At 46.5% G+C, this 16566-nt stretch overlaps 1 protein-coding gene across 1 annotated transcript; it reads left to right on the forward strand.

Moving 5' to 3' along the window:
• Positions 1-14836: 14836 nt before the first annotated feature.
• Positions 14837-16327, forward strand: POP5 (POP5 homolog, ribonuclease P/MRP subunit). The gene is made up of 5 exons (XM_065646082.1): positions 14837-14874; positions 14945-15087; positions 15207-15356; positions 15831-15914; positions 16088-16327. The coding sequence occupies exons 1-5, from the start codon at positions 14855-14857 to the stop codon at positions 16189-16191; spliced, it is 501 nt and encodes a 166-aa protein (XP_065502154.1). The 5' UTR covers positions 14837-14854; the 3' UTR covers positions 16192-16327.
• Positions 16328-16566: the final 239 nt, after the last annotated feature.

Raw genomic sequence — 16566 nt, forward strand, 5'->3', positions numbered from 1 at the left:
ATCACTGCGTATCTTATTTTACCACTCAAAAAAACCCCCAACCACGGCACTCCACACCCCTGAAATATGGTCTCTCTCTCTCAGTACAAATACAACTATCTCTGCACCAGCTACATTTTGTTGATGTTTCAGAGGCTTCTTTGGAACCAAAAGAGCCAGAGGTCTACTTCTTCCAAAATCAAACTGAGATTCGGGAAAATAACGTGGGGAGAGTTGGAGCTACTGTGCAGAGGCCGCCTTCAGTCCAGATGATGAGCTGAAGCACATAAGGTACGTCTCACATCCACAAATCTCTGCAGTCTTATAACTGGGCTTTGAGAAATAAATGATCATCACAGCGCTCTTTTGGTTTTATGCAGAGTGGGCTTGCCCTTTAGTTGGTTGCCAAAACGGAAGGCGAGAATTATTAAAGTACAGATTCTGCATGAAGATAATAAACACTGTATAAAAGGCCAGTACACCTCTGTGTCCATAATGCAGCCAAATGAGAGAACACCAAAGATCCCATGGATCTACCAAATGGCCTTAACAACCTACAGAGATTTTATACTCAAACTGTACACCAGTTGTATACCACAAAGCCAGTCGTCTACTTAGCAAAAACAGGTAGGAAGGAAGAAGTAGAGAGAAGAAAATGAAGATAAAGGGCCAAATACGAAGCATTTAAACTATGGGAACAAGCGTACAGAATGGCAGGAGCCAAGGAGCCTTCTAACTGCAGTCCAGTTCCAGAAACGTAAATTGGTTTAAGAACAGGGCAGAGGTAGGACAAAAACAAGGTAAGCATTCATGCCGCAGGAGCCCTGGTGCCATGTGGCTTCGAATTCAAAAGCCAGTTAAGGGAACAGAAGACTTGAAGAAGTTTAGCTTAACATAAAATTAAATAATTTTAATGTATGCTAATATGCTTCAAGATAAAGGCTACAGTTACCTAGATACAAAGACATATGTGTTCGTAGTAAATATTTTCTTTAACACATGCTGTCCTTGACTGTTGTGTAATATGCTTTCCTATTGTTCTGTGACTCTCTCTGGTAATAATACTACCACTTAGGTGGTGTTTCATAGCTATAGATCACACTGTGCTTAACCCAGGGGATATCATTATCGCTGTTTCACATATGGAGCCACGGAAGCACCTAAAGATGAAATGAGTCCACGGCAAGATTGAAAAAACAACTACAGTTCCATAAATTACAGTGTTAGCTTGTATATAAGAGAAACCTCAGGAGGTTTAAATAGGATTTGCTGGCAGCATAAAGACTGTTTGAAAACACCCATGGAAAGAGCTCATCTTAGTGGCAAGCCAGGGATAAACACGGAGAGAGACAAAGAAAAGATAAGGTGACAATGCTATGGCCATGGTTCAGAAAGAATCAGCAAGAGCCAGCTTAGCAGCGACAGCAGAAAGAGTTTGTGTTTTGTTCACACTGACGATACTCACAGTTGCCTCCCTGTTCTTTGAGGAGCTGATGAGTTATCAGCAGAATCTTACACCAGGGCCAGCGCGTCCAGACAGCTGAGCTTGGGAAAAAGGGCTGGCTGAAGCCAGCGGGGGCCCACAATATCGGGGCGGGGGTTGATCCGTATGTGGAAGATCTTACGTGCCATCCCCATTCTGTCCCCCTCCTCCCGATGCTGCTGTGCTGAACCTGAAAGGTCTGGTTATAAATAGCTTCTCCCTGCAGCTCCTCAATGAGCCACTGAGGCGGAATGAGTCATCTCTGCCGGCTTCGTGGCCCCCCCAAGCCGACTGCGTCAGGTTGGGAGCACGGCTGCCAGCAGCAGTGGTACGCGCTGTTCCCTCTCAAAGGGCAGTGGCCTTGGGGGACAGGGACGCTAAACAAACCAGCTCTGCTCATTACTCGTAAGCACCCGAAAGCCGCGTCACTTTGTGAATGAGAATAATGTGAAATCCATCAAAAGCGCTTAGAAACCGACCCCAGCACCTCAGCCCCGTCTGTCCACGCCATTACCCATGCCGACCTGGTTCTCAACTGGAGCTTCCAACCCGCTGATGGGTTTGTTATGGAAATGATTGAGCACGTCTCTGAAAGTGAACGTCTCATTCCACTCACAAAGAACGTCTCCTTACCAAGACTTGGTGACATTGCTCAGTGAATGGGCACAGCAACAAGGTGAGGCGTGACACCAGGCGCTCCTCTGTTCCCTGTGAGGAAAGAAGATGAGAATTCTAACAGGAAAAGTCAGGCTTAGATTTGCTCATTCCGTTATGAGAGAAATTCACCCAGGACCCACATCCTCGCCTAACCAAGGCAATGCACAGAGCTGACATGCTGTATCTCTTCTGATCCTGCCGCAGGAAAGCAGCGTGTTCCCCTGCCTGATTTTCTGAATTCACATAGGACATCAGGCACTCAGAGCAAAGGAATCCTGGCAATTATTTTCTTTGTTCATGCGGGCCTTATTCAGAGGCAAATGGAACTCTCCTGAAATACATCCTTTCTCAAGCCTAAGGCAATATAGATATTTTGTGACCTTTAGGATAAACAACTACGTAAGTAAGTAAAGCACAAGTACTAGCCAAGATAAACATACCCAATTTACTGGGATTGGCAGAGATTGGAGGTGTTGGGAGTGTGTAGTTACGGTAGGGGAAATAATTTAAGCCAATAATGGGTTAAAGGGAAGGTAAATAAGATGAAGAAGGGAGGACAATACAAAGTGGATGTCAAAGAAGAACACAAGCCGGGCCTGGAAGCCAGTATTATTGTTACAAAAAAAGAAAGATTTGGAGATAGGAAGTGAGGAAATCTCCTACTGCTACATTTGTTTCAAATGGAGAGGTCAGGATAATGTGATCAAAGTGATTCTGATATGTTTTCCATAAACTAAATGTGATGGCTGTGACCGATGTCTCACTCAAGTAGTGTGTAAGAAAGCAAGCTCAGGACAACAGGGCAGGCAATCAGGAATATCTGACAGTTCAGTTGAAGCCAAACCTTTGCAAGTAGAGTGTTGAAAAATAAAATTCATACACAGCTGTTATTGGAACTGAGAACTGGTAAGGTTGATGAAGATCCACACAAAGAGAATAAAAAGAGCAATATATTTTGGTTCCCTCGGTTTGTCAGTGTTCCATAGAGCTGACAAGAGCAATATTCCCCAGTTATATGGCCGCTGTAGTTCTGCAAGCGATCCCTGGCACGGTGCTGTGTGACGGCTGAGGGTACGTCTGCTTGTGGGTCATACTGTGATGCAAAACGATGACAAAGCCTGACAGATCTTTTGCTGCCAGCAAAGGTGATACAGTGTTGTCTCAACAGAGTCAGAAGATGATGCAGCTTTACATGAGCTGCCTTTTCATTTTCCCTCCAGTTCATAATTCATCATCAAATCAACAAAGTACATTCTGTTAAAAGTTAATCACTTTGTTCTGATAGAGATTTAAAACCAACCTGTTTCAGAATTTTAAGTTCATCATGTGCAGCCTCATCATTTCTACATTTGTGTTGTCTGGGAATATTTTATCTTTGATGATTTTTTTTTCTATGCAGACGGATCTTGCTCTACAGAAGAACCCAAACCTTGAAAAGACCCCTGTTCTGCTTTCTACCTTCACAGCACTTACAAAGTTATTTACTAGTACCTGGCACTCAGAAAGGACTAACACATCCCCGAACAGCCTTTCGGGACATTAAAAAACAGAAACAAAACAAAACAATGCCACCAACAAGTGTCCTAATCGTCCCAAGACTGTAACGCATCCTCTTGTTACTGCACAGGGCAAAACTGGGAACTAGAGATACTGAAACCAATGCAAATGAAATAGCTACTGCCAGGAAAGGATGAGAACTTTGGCAGAACAGCTGAAGATGCTACTGCCTGGAAACGCCTGCCATTTGCAATCGTCAAACAAGAAATGAAAGACAGAAAGTATCTCTGGAAGTAGTTCCCTCTGTCGAACTGGTGTTTGCAGGATCCTATCTATAACATTTCTCACCTGAGAGCAGGGACCTCTCCAGCCTCCAGGTCTGTTTCATCCTCATCTCTGGCTACTTCAAGCATTCTTTGGCTACTCCAAGCATGGGAAATTCCAGCTCCTAAAGACAAAAAGTGAAGAAGCAATTAGTCCAAATTCATTCACAGTATCAAGTACAACTGCATATGGGTTCTCTGTCTTTTAGACCAGGATTATTCAAAGTATTCTACTCATTCCCTAGAAAAGCAGGGCTTTTTAAGGCCCTACAAGTTTCCTGCCAAGCTCTCCAGAAATTCATACAGACTTTCCTTAAACGTCCCAAGGGAGGAAGTTTTCTGTGGTGCTTACACTGATCTCTCAGGTTATGTAGTTTCCAAGGTCTCCCCACGAAGAGTGTGGCATACAGAAATGAACAGAGATGACCAGATATAAGCAACATCCCCTTGCAAGAGACAAAAACTCACAGTAGTCAAGTTCCAAATTGGACACCACACTTGAAAACCGGCAAAGGATTCAATTTTAACTGAAAACTTCAAGGAATAGGGGAAACAGTTCAAAAAAAGCCAAATCAACCCAAGGCAGGTTCAGGTAAGAATAATGCAGGACTCATAATTGAACTCTATTTTCTTTTCTGCATCCTTCCACCATCATATTTTTTCTCCTTTCTGACCCACTGGACCCACTTCTCATTCCTTTCTGCATGTTCTACTGCATTAAGCAGAGACATAGTGATTATGCAATGAGAATTTTCTTAAATTGCCAAGTGGCATGATTAAATTGTGTGTACGAATAGAAGAAAAATTCTCCCAATGAAAAAAAGTCAAGCAGGGTTAGTCAGCTGCTGATGCCCATGTCCAGTCGCTTGGCCATGCTGTATGGGAAAAGCCATGGTTGAGGTGCACTGTCACCCTACCCAGTTACAAGCATGATTTTAGATAACTACAGGGACACAAGTATTCATATCTGCTGTCATCGTTTCTTAGCAGAAAAAATGTATTCCTTTTAGGCTGTCCAGGCATTTCAGCTTCTCTTAAAATCCAGTTTAAAAAAAAAAAAAAAAAGTGAAATAAACTGATTATTCCACTGTGGATAGGAATATGGAGGAGGTCACCATATGTGTAGGATAAATATCCTCCTGTTGCAAACTTGCATCAGTCAGTCACCATCATCTGGTCTGTGGGATAAAAATGTCTCAGACGCTGCGCACTCAACCATCAGAACTGCACATCTCATTTACAGTGTTTGCTGCTGTTCAGCAGGATCAGCCACGAAGTATAAGGTGATTTCTTGTTCAACCAATTGCCCTTTTTTCTAAAAAATAAAAGGTAAAAAAATCTGAAGAGACTGCGACATAGTAATGAGAATTGCAAAAGAACTGATTGTGCTCGTGTTAGGAAACTGAATTGTTCTGCAGAACTCTCAGCAGATCTTCTCCAATACTGCTTTTATACCTGTTTGTCACTGATTTTGTTCTACAGTATCAAAAAGACACTGTAGACTCACATTTGAATCCAGTGCCAACGCACTGAACAAAAAGTCCGTCCGTCCCAAGGGAGAGGAAAAGGAGTGGGCAAAGAAGGGCAATGAAAGGGAGAGGAGCACAGGGAGGAGGAGAAAGGCCAAGCAATAGCTGAAAATAAAAAATCCTTTCTTTTTGCCCTGCATACCTTCTCGTTTCTTTCTCACACTCAAGCTCCCCCCTGTGCTCTCCCCTGGGCAGCGGGATAAGTGGTCTGCAGGACTGAGTCCAAACCCGACTCCTCCATTTCCAGAGCTCTGGAAGGGAAGGGGCAGGAGGTAAGAGCATCCCTGAGGACTCAAGGCTTCTCCGGCAGAGCTGCTGCAGCAGCAAAGCTATTAATAAATGTTTGCAATCTTTTAATCGTTCCGCTAAATTGCCGTCGTGTTCCTGCAAACCCCATAGTGTGTCAGTGCAGCTGCCTCCCCCCGCCTGCCTCCCCGTGTTCGCACATGTGAGCGAGGGGGAACATCGGGAACACGCTCGGAGCCCAGGGCTGCCGCAGCGCGAGAGGAAAACGGTTTTGACAAGTGACTTTTTAAAATCTTCCCTGTTCCAAAGAAAGCAGCCCTATTAGTTACATCTATATAAACCACACTTTCGCCTGGTTTTCCTTCTCCAGCAAATCCTGCCGGCTCGATCCAGACACTAAACTTTAAGAAAATGTCACATCAGATCTGTCATGCCTTGGGACCCGCTACCCGAAAAGCCATGTCTCTCATGATGTGTAGTCACATCGGCTAGCAGTCACTCTGGCTTAAACAAAGGTATTCTCAGCAACAGAACATTTTTGGCTGCTTTATCTGACCCACCATGAAGTTGACAGTCATCAGGACACAACACATTATATATACAACATATATTGCTTTTCAGGCTTTTCCTACAGGGTCAGTTAGTCAGAATATAAGCGGACAGGAAAGCTGTGATGCTATTTACGGCAAGAGATACCATTTCAGGATAAAAAGGATTAATACTTTTAAATAAATTGTCTATTTGCCTCTTCATGTGCCTAAAGTGTGTCCATTATTGTCCAAAGTAGGATATAACAGACAAAGCCACCTTCTAACGTCATGGTAGAGATCAGCTTAAGCCTTTGTCTGTTCCCTCCCCCAGCTCAAACTCTCTTCTTTGTCCTAATTATAATAACATTTGAAATTATCATGGTTTAAAAAAAGATGCCAGCTTATATAATATTCTTATTGCTTATTAATGATTTCAGAAGGGAGAGCAAGCTGCCTTGCATTCTGGGAATTATGCAAACGAAGGCTGAGCCGTACCTCGCCGGGCTCCACCGGTTTCTTATTTGGAAGCCTGATGTGCGAGGATTACCGTGTAATAACAGATGTTCAGGCTTTTAGTGAACGACAGGCCTGCTGCACATACTTGAGCAAGAAGACATGACAGGCGTCACATCTCCCAGCGATTAGCCTTGGGCACTTTTCAGAGGCAGAAGACTCGAGGCGAAGTGACTTTAACCGCCCCGCGAGTGTGATAATCCCCAAGACGGCACCGCCTGAAGAGTTTGATTGCCGTTTGGCATGGGAGCTTATGAATAATAATAAAGAAAAACATCAGACTGGATGCCGGTGACACGGTTACATGGCGCTGACAGCCAGAAAGACAGTTCGCTTGGGTATGGAGTCCTTAAGTCCATTACTTAATCTGAAGTTACTTATACCCTGTCCTCCAAACATCACCTCTATAAAGCTATAATGTGTGAAAGACAGTAAAGAGCTGAACTTAAGATTCAGGATGTGTCCTTCAATTTTCTGTGTTTGTCACTGTGGTATCTTTCTGTCAGAGAACACAGGGTAGAGTAGGAGGGAACACGAATGGGAGCAGGAGTTCTGTATCCGCGTTATCCACTGCTGCAGTTTTATTGAGAAATGAGCTTCAATATAAGGTGACACCATCAATCTCTGATACTGAGACACTATTAAAAGACTAATGAAGTTGCTTGCCCCCACGCTTACAGAGAAACACCTGCACCCTGCAAGCCCCCAAAATAAAACAGCTCAGTATGTATAATTTAAGTAAATTAATTAAATAAAATTATTTTGTTAATCTGTGATTTGACTCACAGATGTTGCACTTACAATACTGAGTAGTACAATAATAGAGAAATAAGAGAGAGCATATGTGCTTTTTCAAGCAATAGGTTTATCTATGTAGTAATATACATAAAAATGTGGAGAGCTAAAGTTGAAAGTATGTTTTAGGGAACCTAATAAACACTCAAAGTCATCATCTTATGCTTTTAGAAAATCTTATATCTTACCAAAAAGAACTTAATAATGATTGCTTAAATAGCTGATCCTCTGTGTGCCACAAAAAAAAGCTGAGGGAGTTCTGTTTTGGCCAGGTGGCTGGGGTGGGGACGGGGAAGGAGAAGAAGAGGTGGAACAAGTTAAAAGAATCAACCCATCATCTAGAGACAAAACACGGCATGTAGAAAATCTCACATCTCAGCATATTTAGAAATAAACAGAGACGTCATGCAGATGGTGCTGGACATTAAATTACAACACTGGGAGACCACAGAACCCCCACAGTTAACTGGCTCCAGCTTAATTCCTTGACCCGTCAGCAGGTACTAGTTTTAAGCTACGCACAGTAAGCAACACCAACTCTCGACGCGCCTCGTGTCCTGTCTCTACACCACCTCGGACGCTGCTGGCTGAAGAGCGGTGCTCGGCTTGGCACGGGCAGCCCGAGCTGCTGACATACAACAGGCATATGCTGAAATGTGCGGAAAAGTGAGCTCACTCAGGAAAGATGGAAAATGAAACCAGACGCCACCAGCACCGAGAGAGGGAAGAAACCAGATCTGATCCTTTAGATGACTTGATGGAAGCTGCTCGTGTTCAGAGGCGGTAGCACCAAATTCAGCTCTAATTAAGTCACTAATGTTACAGCAGGATGAACGTGATCTTTTAAGCATCACAGGTATGAAACAGGCACAGAGAAGGTCACATAGCAACAACTGCTTCAGTTCCAGCATGTGAACAATGGAATTTTACTGAGGTGGCCTGAGGGACATGCCCTGGGTCAAATGCCCCCAAAATCATCTCACTGTGGCAGATGCCATCAAGCACTGCAAGAAGGCTGCTAGATGCATCACCAGGAGCTCTAGCTTGGGACCAACCAGCAGCAGCAGAAGTCACCTCAAGTGCCAGCACCAGCCCCCATGCCCTCAGGGGAACTGGTGGAATCAGCCTAGCAAACGCTGCAAGAGATTTTTTTAGTCTGCTTCTGTCTTCATGGTGCACACAGTTAGGAAAAGCGGCAAATATTTACAGTCTCTCTGACTCAGGTGCAAGCACATCTTTAGAAAAAAATATTAAACCGAACAAAATAAAAGCAAAAAGCCCCAGCAAGCTTCCCAAAATAGGTCAGATTCTTCCAGAGCTTTTTGTCTTCTTCAATCAATAACAACCGTTGCCTCTGGAAATCTGTTTGCACTTATTGGTCTTTGCGAGCACCCGCAGTCAGCACAGCAGAAATAAAATGAGTCGCTGTTGATTCCCCCACCCAAATCCGTGCTCATACACGGCACCCTGCTCTGCTTTTGAGGGGTTTTCTCTGTGCCGGGCGGGGGGATGCTGCAGATAGAACTGGATCCGGGTGGGGAGGTTTGTGTCGGAGCGGGTCAGGCAGAGAGTGGAGACCCGCGTGCCCCAACCAGGCAGTGACTGACACACTCTTTGCACCGAGCTGACACCAGGACGAGCCCAGACCCTGCAGATGCCACGGGGAGCCCTGACCATACCCAGCGAGCAGCCCCGTCCTCCTGCCGGGGCCAGGCAGGGATCGGTACGGTCGCTCCGGGATGCTCGTCCTCTCGCCGAGTGACGGATGTGCTGGGAAATGTTTTTCATTGCCTCCCTCACCGGGGAGACATCTCTTACCCTGCGCTGCTCCAGGCTGCTGGAGTTACAACATAAAGACACGTAGGAAAAGGATTGTTCGGCGTATGGCAACATAAGCAGATACATCTTACTGTAAAATAGGACCCTGGCGTAATCCACGCATGGGAATTCAGGGGAAAGAAAAAGCAAGACAGCAAAGATCTGCAAGACAAGCAACAGCAGACACATAATTTTTGTTTCAGAGTAGCCTCTACACCAACTCATATGTAAAGAAGGTGGCTCAGGGCAGGCTGTGTTTATGCCATAAGAGCTTCTATTATCTCAATTATTGTATTACTTAAGTGCATAATAACACAATAATTTATTTGTAACACTCCTTGAAGTAGAAAAATGTTATTATCCTCATTTTGCCAATGTGAAACTGAGGCCTAGAGAGATTAAGGGCCAGACTTTTATGCATATGAAGGTGCCTAACTCCCACTGAAATCAAAGGAAGTTATGCACCTAAGTATTTTGAAAATTTTTAATTACCAACAGAAATCAGTAAGGCATTTCAGCATTTCAGGTCTCGGACTAACCAATCCACTAATCGTATATGACTGAAAGTGCTCTGCCCTTGTAAAAAGTCTTTTTTTAAAAAAAAATTTCTTTTTCACCTTAATTCAAATATCTCAACATAGTCTCCACTCCACAGTCTGTGCTGACCCACGCGTGATGTAGGGGTTACTAAAGCATCATGGGTTGTTTTTTCATTTTTTTCAAAAGCTTCCTTCCCAGATAGGCAAGCTCAAGGGTTTGTTTTCTTGTTGTTTTCATTGTTATCGTTGTTTCTTTGTTTCTAACACTTTCCCTTCGGTTTACCTGTGGTTGTTGCACAGGTTTCTGGAAATTTACCGCAGAAAAGTCTTGCAGCAGCATCAATGACAACCAGCCTTACAAATTGCATCTGCTATTTAAGTGCTGTTAGGCACAGAATGAAACACCGAGTCCTGTCTTACTAGTGGGCTCTGAGATCTGTTATCTCTGAAAATACTGGTCTCAGGTGTGGGCTGGAGACTAAGACTCTCTGGGGCCATTCTTAAGTTCATGGCAGTCTTTGCCATAACATTATGGAGAGTTGTACGCCTCCCTATAGGTAGAAAGAAGTTAAAACCCCACTAATGCTATTGGATTTTTTGTGAAAGAGCAATTTTTCAGTTACACATTATTAATAGTAATTACTCTTTATCTTCAGAGACCAGAACAAAGAATAATTAATCCATCTTAATGTCCTTGTTAAGGAGGTATTAAATATGGGGGTTTTTTTACAAAGTAGATTACGTAGTAACTTATGTGGCCTACTGTTCAGCCTGTGTTCCCTAATGCAGAAAGGAAAGAGAAATGAGAATCCAGAACTAACTGAACTAACATTCTAGTTTTTGCCTTAATTAACTAGTCTGGAAACAGCTGTTTGCTTCTTGCAGCAGCTTTCTGCAAATGAAAAGCGCACTGCCGACAGATCTCTCATATATATTTGGTAATTAACAACACCTGAGCAGAAATTTGACTAATTTTTAACATGGATCCATGAATAAAGTATTTGTGACTGTTCCCATAGCAGAGCTGGGTTAAGCAAAGCTCAGAAATTCAGAGACGCTCCTGGTTCTGTGCTTATTCTAGACAGCATGTGCCCAGCTCGTGGACACTTAATGCCCTTTATCAGATCTTAAACTTTGGCTTCAATCTTCCAAAGTGGCTTCCAGTTTTCGATATCTTAATGGAAGCTCACCTTGCAACACTTGGGATGTCTCTCAGAGCACGCGGTCACTATTAATCTGAACTGTCATTTCCTGTTCTTTACTATTAAAAAAAAGAATTGAATTTACTATTTTGATCTAAAGCAGTCAGAGATCACACCACAAGCCACTGAAAGAGGCAGAAGCAGAATTTGCTTCAAACAGGCGGTTTTGCAAGACAGATGTTCCGCGTGGCAGGATGGCTGCAGGGACAAGGGCAGCGCTGCAGGCAGACGGACCCGCAGCCCGCGACCGCCCGGCTGCACAGAAAGCTCGAGATCAGGGGTTACACATTAAAAAGGGGTAGCTTCTATTCCTACTTGGATGGATCTGAGGGATCCTCGGCTCAAAAGGGGGGAACAGAGAGAGACAGACAATGGGGGAGTAAAAGGGAAGGGACCATGGGAGAAGGAGGATGTCCCAAATGTTAAATGACAGCATCCGCATGGAGGGCTCCGGGCCAATGTGCCCAGGGAATGTGCTCTTCTGTCTCAGTGACCTCGTGAAGATAAACTGAACAAAAAGCTTCAGGCAACATCGGACAGAGGATTTAAGAAGCAGTTTTAATTTTAGCCAGATTGTTTTGTGTTTTCAGTCGCAGGGTTATCTGGGGACGCAATGCGCCTACAATAGAACAAAATACAGTTGTCGTCCCAACTCCAACACCGCACCTGATGGCAAATTCAGTTCAGTGCTTCCAGGGGGAAGCAAAATTGTCGTTTTGGGTATGCAGGGAAGATGAAATTGTGGTATCACAAGGATGGAACATCAGTGCATCCTAATTTTACTCCAGAATGTAATTACTTGGTTACCTTATGCATGAGAAACACACAAAACATACTCCAACACAATATGCACTAATACACTGGTTCCCTCTACTCACGTCATGTCCTTGCCTTGTGTCTTCAGACTGACCGCTATGTAATGTGAACAAATCATTTAATCCCCCTATACCTGAGTTTCCTCATCTATAAAAGGGAAACATCCTACCTACGAAGAGTGCAAAGATTCATTAACTGATCTATGTTTTTTCAGTGAACACATTTGCTGTTAATTTTAATTGTAGCAAATACACACAAACTCTAAGAGCTGGCTGCATAGAATAAGATGTATGCATTAATCACAATGCCTATTGCAGCTTATTGGCACAATCAATTCTATACAATACAAATGCAATCTGATCCGCAATCTGGAGATTACAAATCCCATATAAATCCAAAATAAAGGTCTAGATGTTAAAATCTGTAGTAAAACACCGAACAATGAACTAAAGTGGTTATAAAACCAGCCTGGACAGATTGGGAATAACCCCTCCACACACCTGCTACCACATGTAACAAACATGGGCTGGGAAAACGAGACCTTAGTATTCTTCCTGTGCCTCCCCAGCATCAGCACTTTATTGGACACCACTAATGAACACTGATAAAGAATCTTCTATCCAGGGTTCTCAAACTGCTTTACAAATTGTCTCTAATGTGTATAGACAGTGCACGTTATTTCCCCCTGTCCTCGTGTACTCTGTCCTCTATAATTTCAGTTTGATGAGCTATCCCGAGGCCACGTTGTCTCTCCAAGTCTGCAGGAGAGACATCCATCCTCTCTCCTGGCAGGTCTCTTGACCCACTCTTCAATCTAAATAGCGTTTTCCGACATTTTATCTCTCAGATCTTTTCTTAGGAGACGGCTCTTTCCCACCTTGACTGTATAACTCACCATCCCTTGCGACAGTTTCTTGAATCACTGACACTGGAATCAATACAGCAAAGCTGGCAGGAGGATGGGAGTGAGGAGGTGGGAAAACAAATGTGAAGATGTTGTAACCTTTTAGTTTGTGCTGTCAGCTCGGCACACCGTGATGCCTGACCAGACTCACACGGCTTGTACCAACACAGGCAGTGACCGCGCTGGGAGCTGCGGTGGCTCAGGGCTGCTCTGCGAATCCTCCAAACCAACAACACAGCACCGAAGGGAATATTCCACGTGAAATGAAGCGGGACAGGGCTCTCTCATAACACTGCTCTCTCTTTGCATCGTGTCTCTCCTAATCAGCCTCCTGGACCGAAAACACGGGGCTTCGCTATGCACAGGGCTCAGCCTGTAGCGTGCACAGTGCACATGTCTTGTTGCATTACAGGGCAGAGTGCACTTGTGCTCTGCTGTCAGAGACCCGGCCATGCCTCTGACTACGAGAAGGACACGAGGGAGGGCAGGAGCAAAAGCAACCCAGCACAACCCCAGCGCAGGCATCAGGCAGCATGGGCAATGCCACCAGAGAGATGGGGGCAGCAGCAAATAGACCTTGGCAAGCATGCTGAGAGGCTGAGCCGGGACCTCACTGCACCAAGAACACACGCGGGAACGTGTTTGATATCGCTCAAAACTACGAGAATAGCTTGTCACCTAGGAGCTCACTGTATTGATCTGTGGAACAGATGACAGTCATATCCCAGTTTGGATATTAAAACATAAAGTAATACAGCAAAGATCAACGCAATGCAGCCTCTCTCATCAAGAAAATGCTTCTGTCTGCATCAGCTTCAGAAGCTGACAAGCTTCCCCCAGTCCCTTTGATCGCAGTCCCAAAGAAAACGTCTCTTGGCAAGTCCGTGCTGGAGTTTGTGGGTTTTTTTCTCCCCAGGCAACTCATATTCTGCAGTTCTCAGAAAAACATGACTCAAAAATGTGATCGCAGGTGAATGAGAGAGGAGTTAATAGAGAAAGGGAGAGAGGAGCACAACAGGCATCTATTTCAGAGGGCAGAAGTTTATCACCCAGGCCAGGATTTCCACTGCGTTTATCATTGTTTTCTCTGTCTAGAATTAAGGTCATTGAAGAAGATGTTTCCATCTGAATTAGCAATGAGTTCCCGCTTCATTCATAGCGCCTCGGCGCTCCCGTGTGACTTGGCTCCAGGGACCTCGGGGACACAAAGCGCTTCCCAGACCCCCCACCCCGCTCTTCCCCCCGCACCTGCTCCCCACGCCGCTGCCCCTCTGGCCAGCGTCCCCTGCTGCCAGCAGCACTCCTTGCTTCCCCAGGCAACCTGGCAGAGAGACGCGCTTGGAAAACCACTACAGAAATAGTTACAAGAACTAATTCTGTCGCGCAGTTTCCTCAGCCGTCTGCATTTACCGGACGGTTGGTGCACGTCCCGAACCGCAGCCTGAGGAGCTGTAAGTGCTGAGGCGCGGCTCCGTGAGGCCGGGCAGGCCGAGAGCGCTGAGGGAGCGCGGGGCGCTCGGCCGCAGCAGCGCGCCCGTCCTCACCTGCCGCCCCCGCGCCTTCCCGCGGCTCCGGCCGGGCGCGGCGGGGCTGTGAGCGCGGGACGCCCCGTCTCCATCACTTACACCGGTGGGCGCCGCACAGGGCGGGCTGCGGCAGTGCCGCCGAGGCGGCGGGAGCGGCGGCGCGGGGGCGGCCGGTCTGTCGGTGCCCCGGGGCCGCCGCCCCCCAGCCCGCCCGGGCAGCCCCGAGGCGCGAGCGCCCCCGCGCGGCCGCACGAGCCGCCCGCACCGAGCCGCCGCCGGCTCGCGGGGGGGGGGGGGTGAGGGAAGCAGCACGCATGCGCAGGCGACTCCGCGGGCAGCCGGCAGAGGAAAAGGCGAGACCTCGCTGGCTCTGGCGGCCGGGAAGTCCTTCCTCTGCCCCCGCCTCTGCGCGGCGGCCATTGGCTGCGGTGCGCGGAGGCGCCTCGCCCATTGGCTAGGAGCGACGTCCGTCCGGAGGGGGCGCCGCCGCCGCCGCCATGGTTCGCTTCAAGAACAGGTGAGGCGGGAGGCGCCGCCGCGGCGCCGGGCCCGTCCCGCGCGTCCCCCTGACGCCGCGCATCCCGCAGGTACGTGCTGTGCGAGGTGGTGTCGGAGGACCCGCGGTGCCGGCAGTGCATCGAGGACCGCGCCGTGAGCCTCGCCGTCAGGGACGCCATCGGGCGGGTGCACGGGGACTACGGGCTGGCCTGCTGCTCCATCTCCTTCACAGGTGCGGGCGGGACGCGCTGCCCCCGCCTGCCCGGGCCGCTCGGGGCCGGGGGGGCGAAGGCGGCTCCTCCGGGCAGGGCCGGGCCGGGGGGCCCGGGCTGACTGGTGCGTTCCCCGCAGTGAAGTACCTGAACGCCTACACCGGGACCGTGCTGCTGCGCTGCCGCAAGGACTCGTACCGGCTGCTCTGCTCCGCGCTGCCCTTCGTGCGGCAGCTGGAGGGCCGGGGCCAGCGCTACCCCTGCTGCCTGCGCACCCTGCACGTCGGAGGTCAGTCCCAGCACCTCGGCTGCCTGCGGGGGAGGCCTTGCAGCTTAACCGCACCTTCCCGGCCCACTAGAATGGAAAATCCCCCTCTTAGTGCTGGGGGTGTGACACACCCACCTTCTGTATCACTAACTTAGATCTAAGTAAGAAACAGGCAGCAGCAGCTCGTTGTTGAGGCCCTCGTTAATTCTGCTTGAATCAACATTTAACACAAAACCAAAGCAGCAAATACCATATTACATTATTTTCTTTTTAAAAGATCATCGTGTCCTGAAAACTAACTACATGTTCCAAATTATTATTTCATCACTTAACAGTGGGGAAACAAAGTCTACAGTCCCCTCTTAGCACTTGCATTAATAAAGTTGTTGCCTGGGGCATTTGTCACTTCATAAAATCATCTTTAGAAAATATACTAGCAGCTCAGAAACACTCAGTTTTGTATATTGTTACATATTGTTCTTGTGACTCATACAGGTACCATAAGAACGTGTCAGAAATTTCTAATTCAGTATAATAGAAGACAGCTACTGGTATTGTTGCAAAACTGTACAAGTGAAGGTGAGTTCCTCCAGCTGCTTTCCTAAAAAGCAGCCTCAGTTCCTGGGGGTTTTGGAGGTTATGCTGGGCTAGTTCTGAATTCTTGAACTGAGAAATGTTCTTTAGAAGTTGAAGATATTCCAGCATATGTAAAGAGATCAAGTAATGAGCCTCTGTTGCTCTCTTTATTGCAGAGGAAAGGCAGTGTATACAGAAGTCATTGTTGAGTTGTTCCCTCACAGAAGAGCGGTCTCGAAGTGGAGATGAAGAAGATGATGATGGCACAGAGACAGACTGAACGTCACTTGTTACTGCTCACCTCTGTCCTGTACTTGTGTAATCAAGGTGTTACCAGTTATCTTCAGTGTTAAGCAAAGCAGGGGACAAAAAAAGCATCTGTTCATATTTACACTTCATCCTCCCCCATTCTAAATGTTCTTAAATAAATTTTTTAAAAATATATCTATATGTAAGTAGGTTACTTGCCTGTTTCACACCAGGAGTCAAAAACCACCTGCACTCCTAAGGAAGGTAGGAGCTCAATGTGATCTTTGTGCTGAGGTAGAAGTGAGCTTTAGGCAGTCGGCAGGGACAAGGAATGTAGTTATTCTCTTTCGGTACAAAAAAAGCATTAACTGCATACTGTTGTTTTTTACCTTATCTTCAAGTGTAC

The sequence above is a fragment of the Caloenas nicobarica genome, chromosome 16, assembly GCF_036013445.1.
Source record: "Caloenas nicobarica isolate bCalNic1 chromosome 16, bCalNic1.hap1, whole genome shotgun sequence".
NCBI classification, from domain to species: domain Eukaryota; kingdom Metazoa; phylum Chordata; class Aves; order Columbiformes; family Columbidae; genus Caloenas; species Caloenas nicobarica.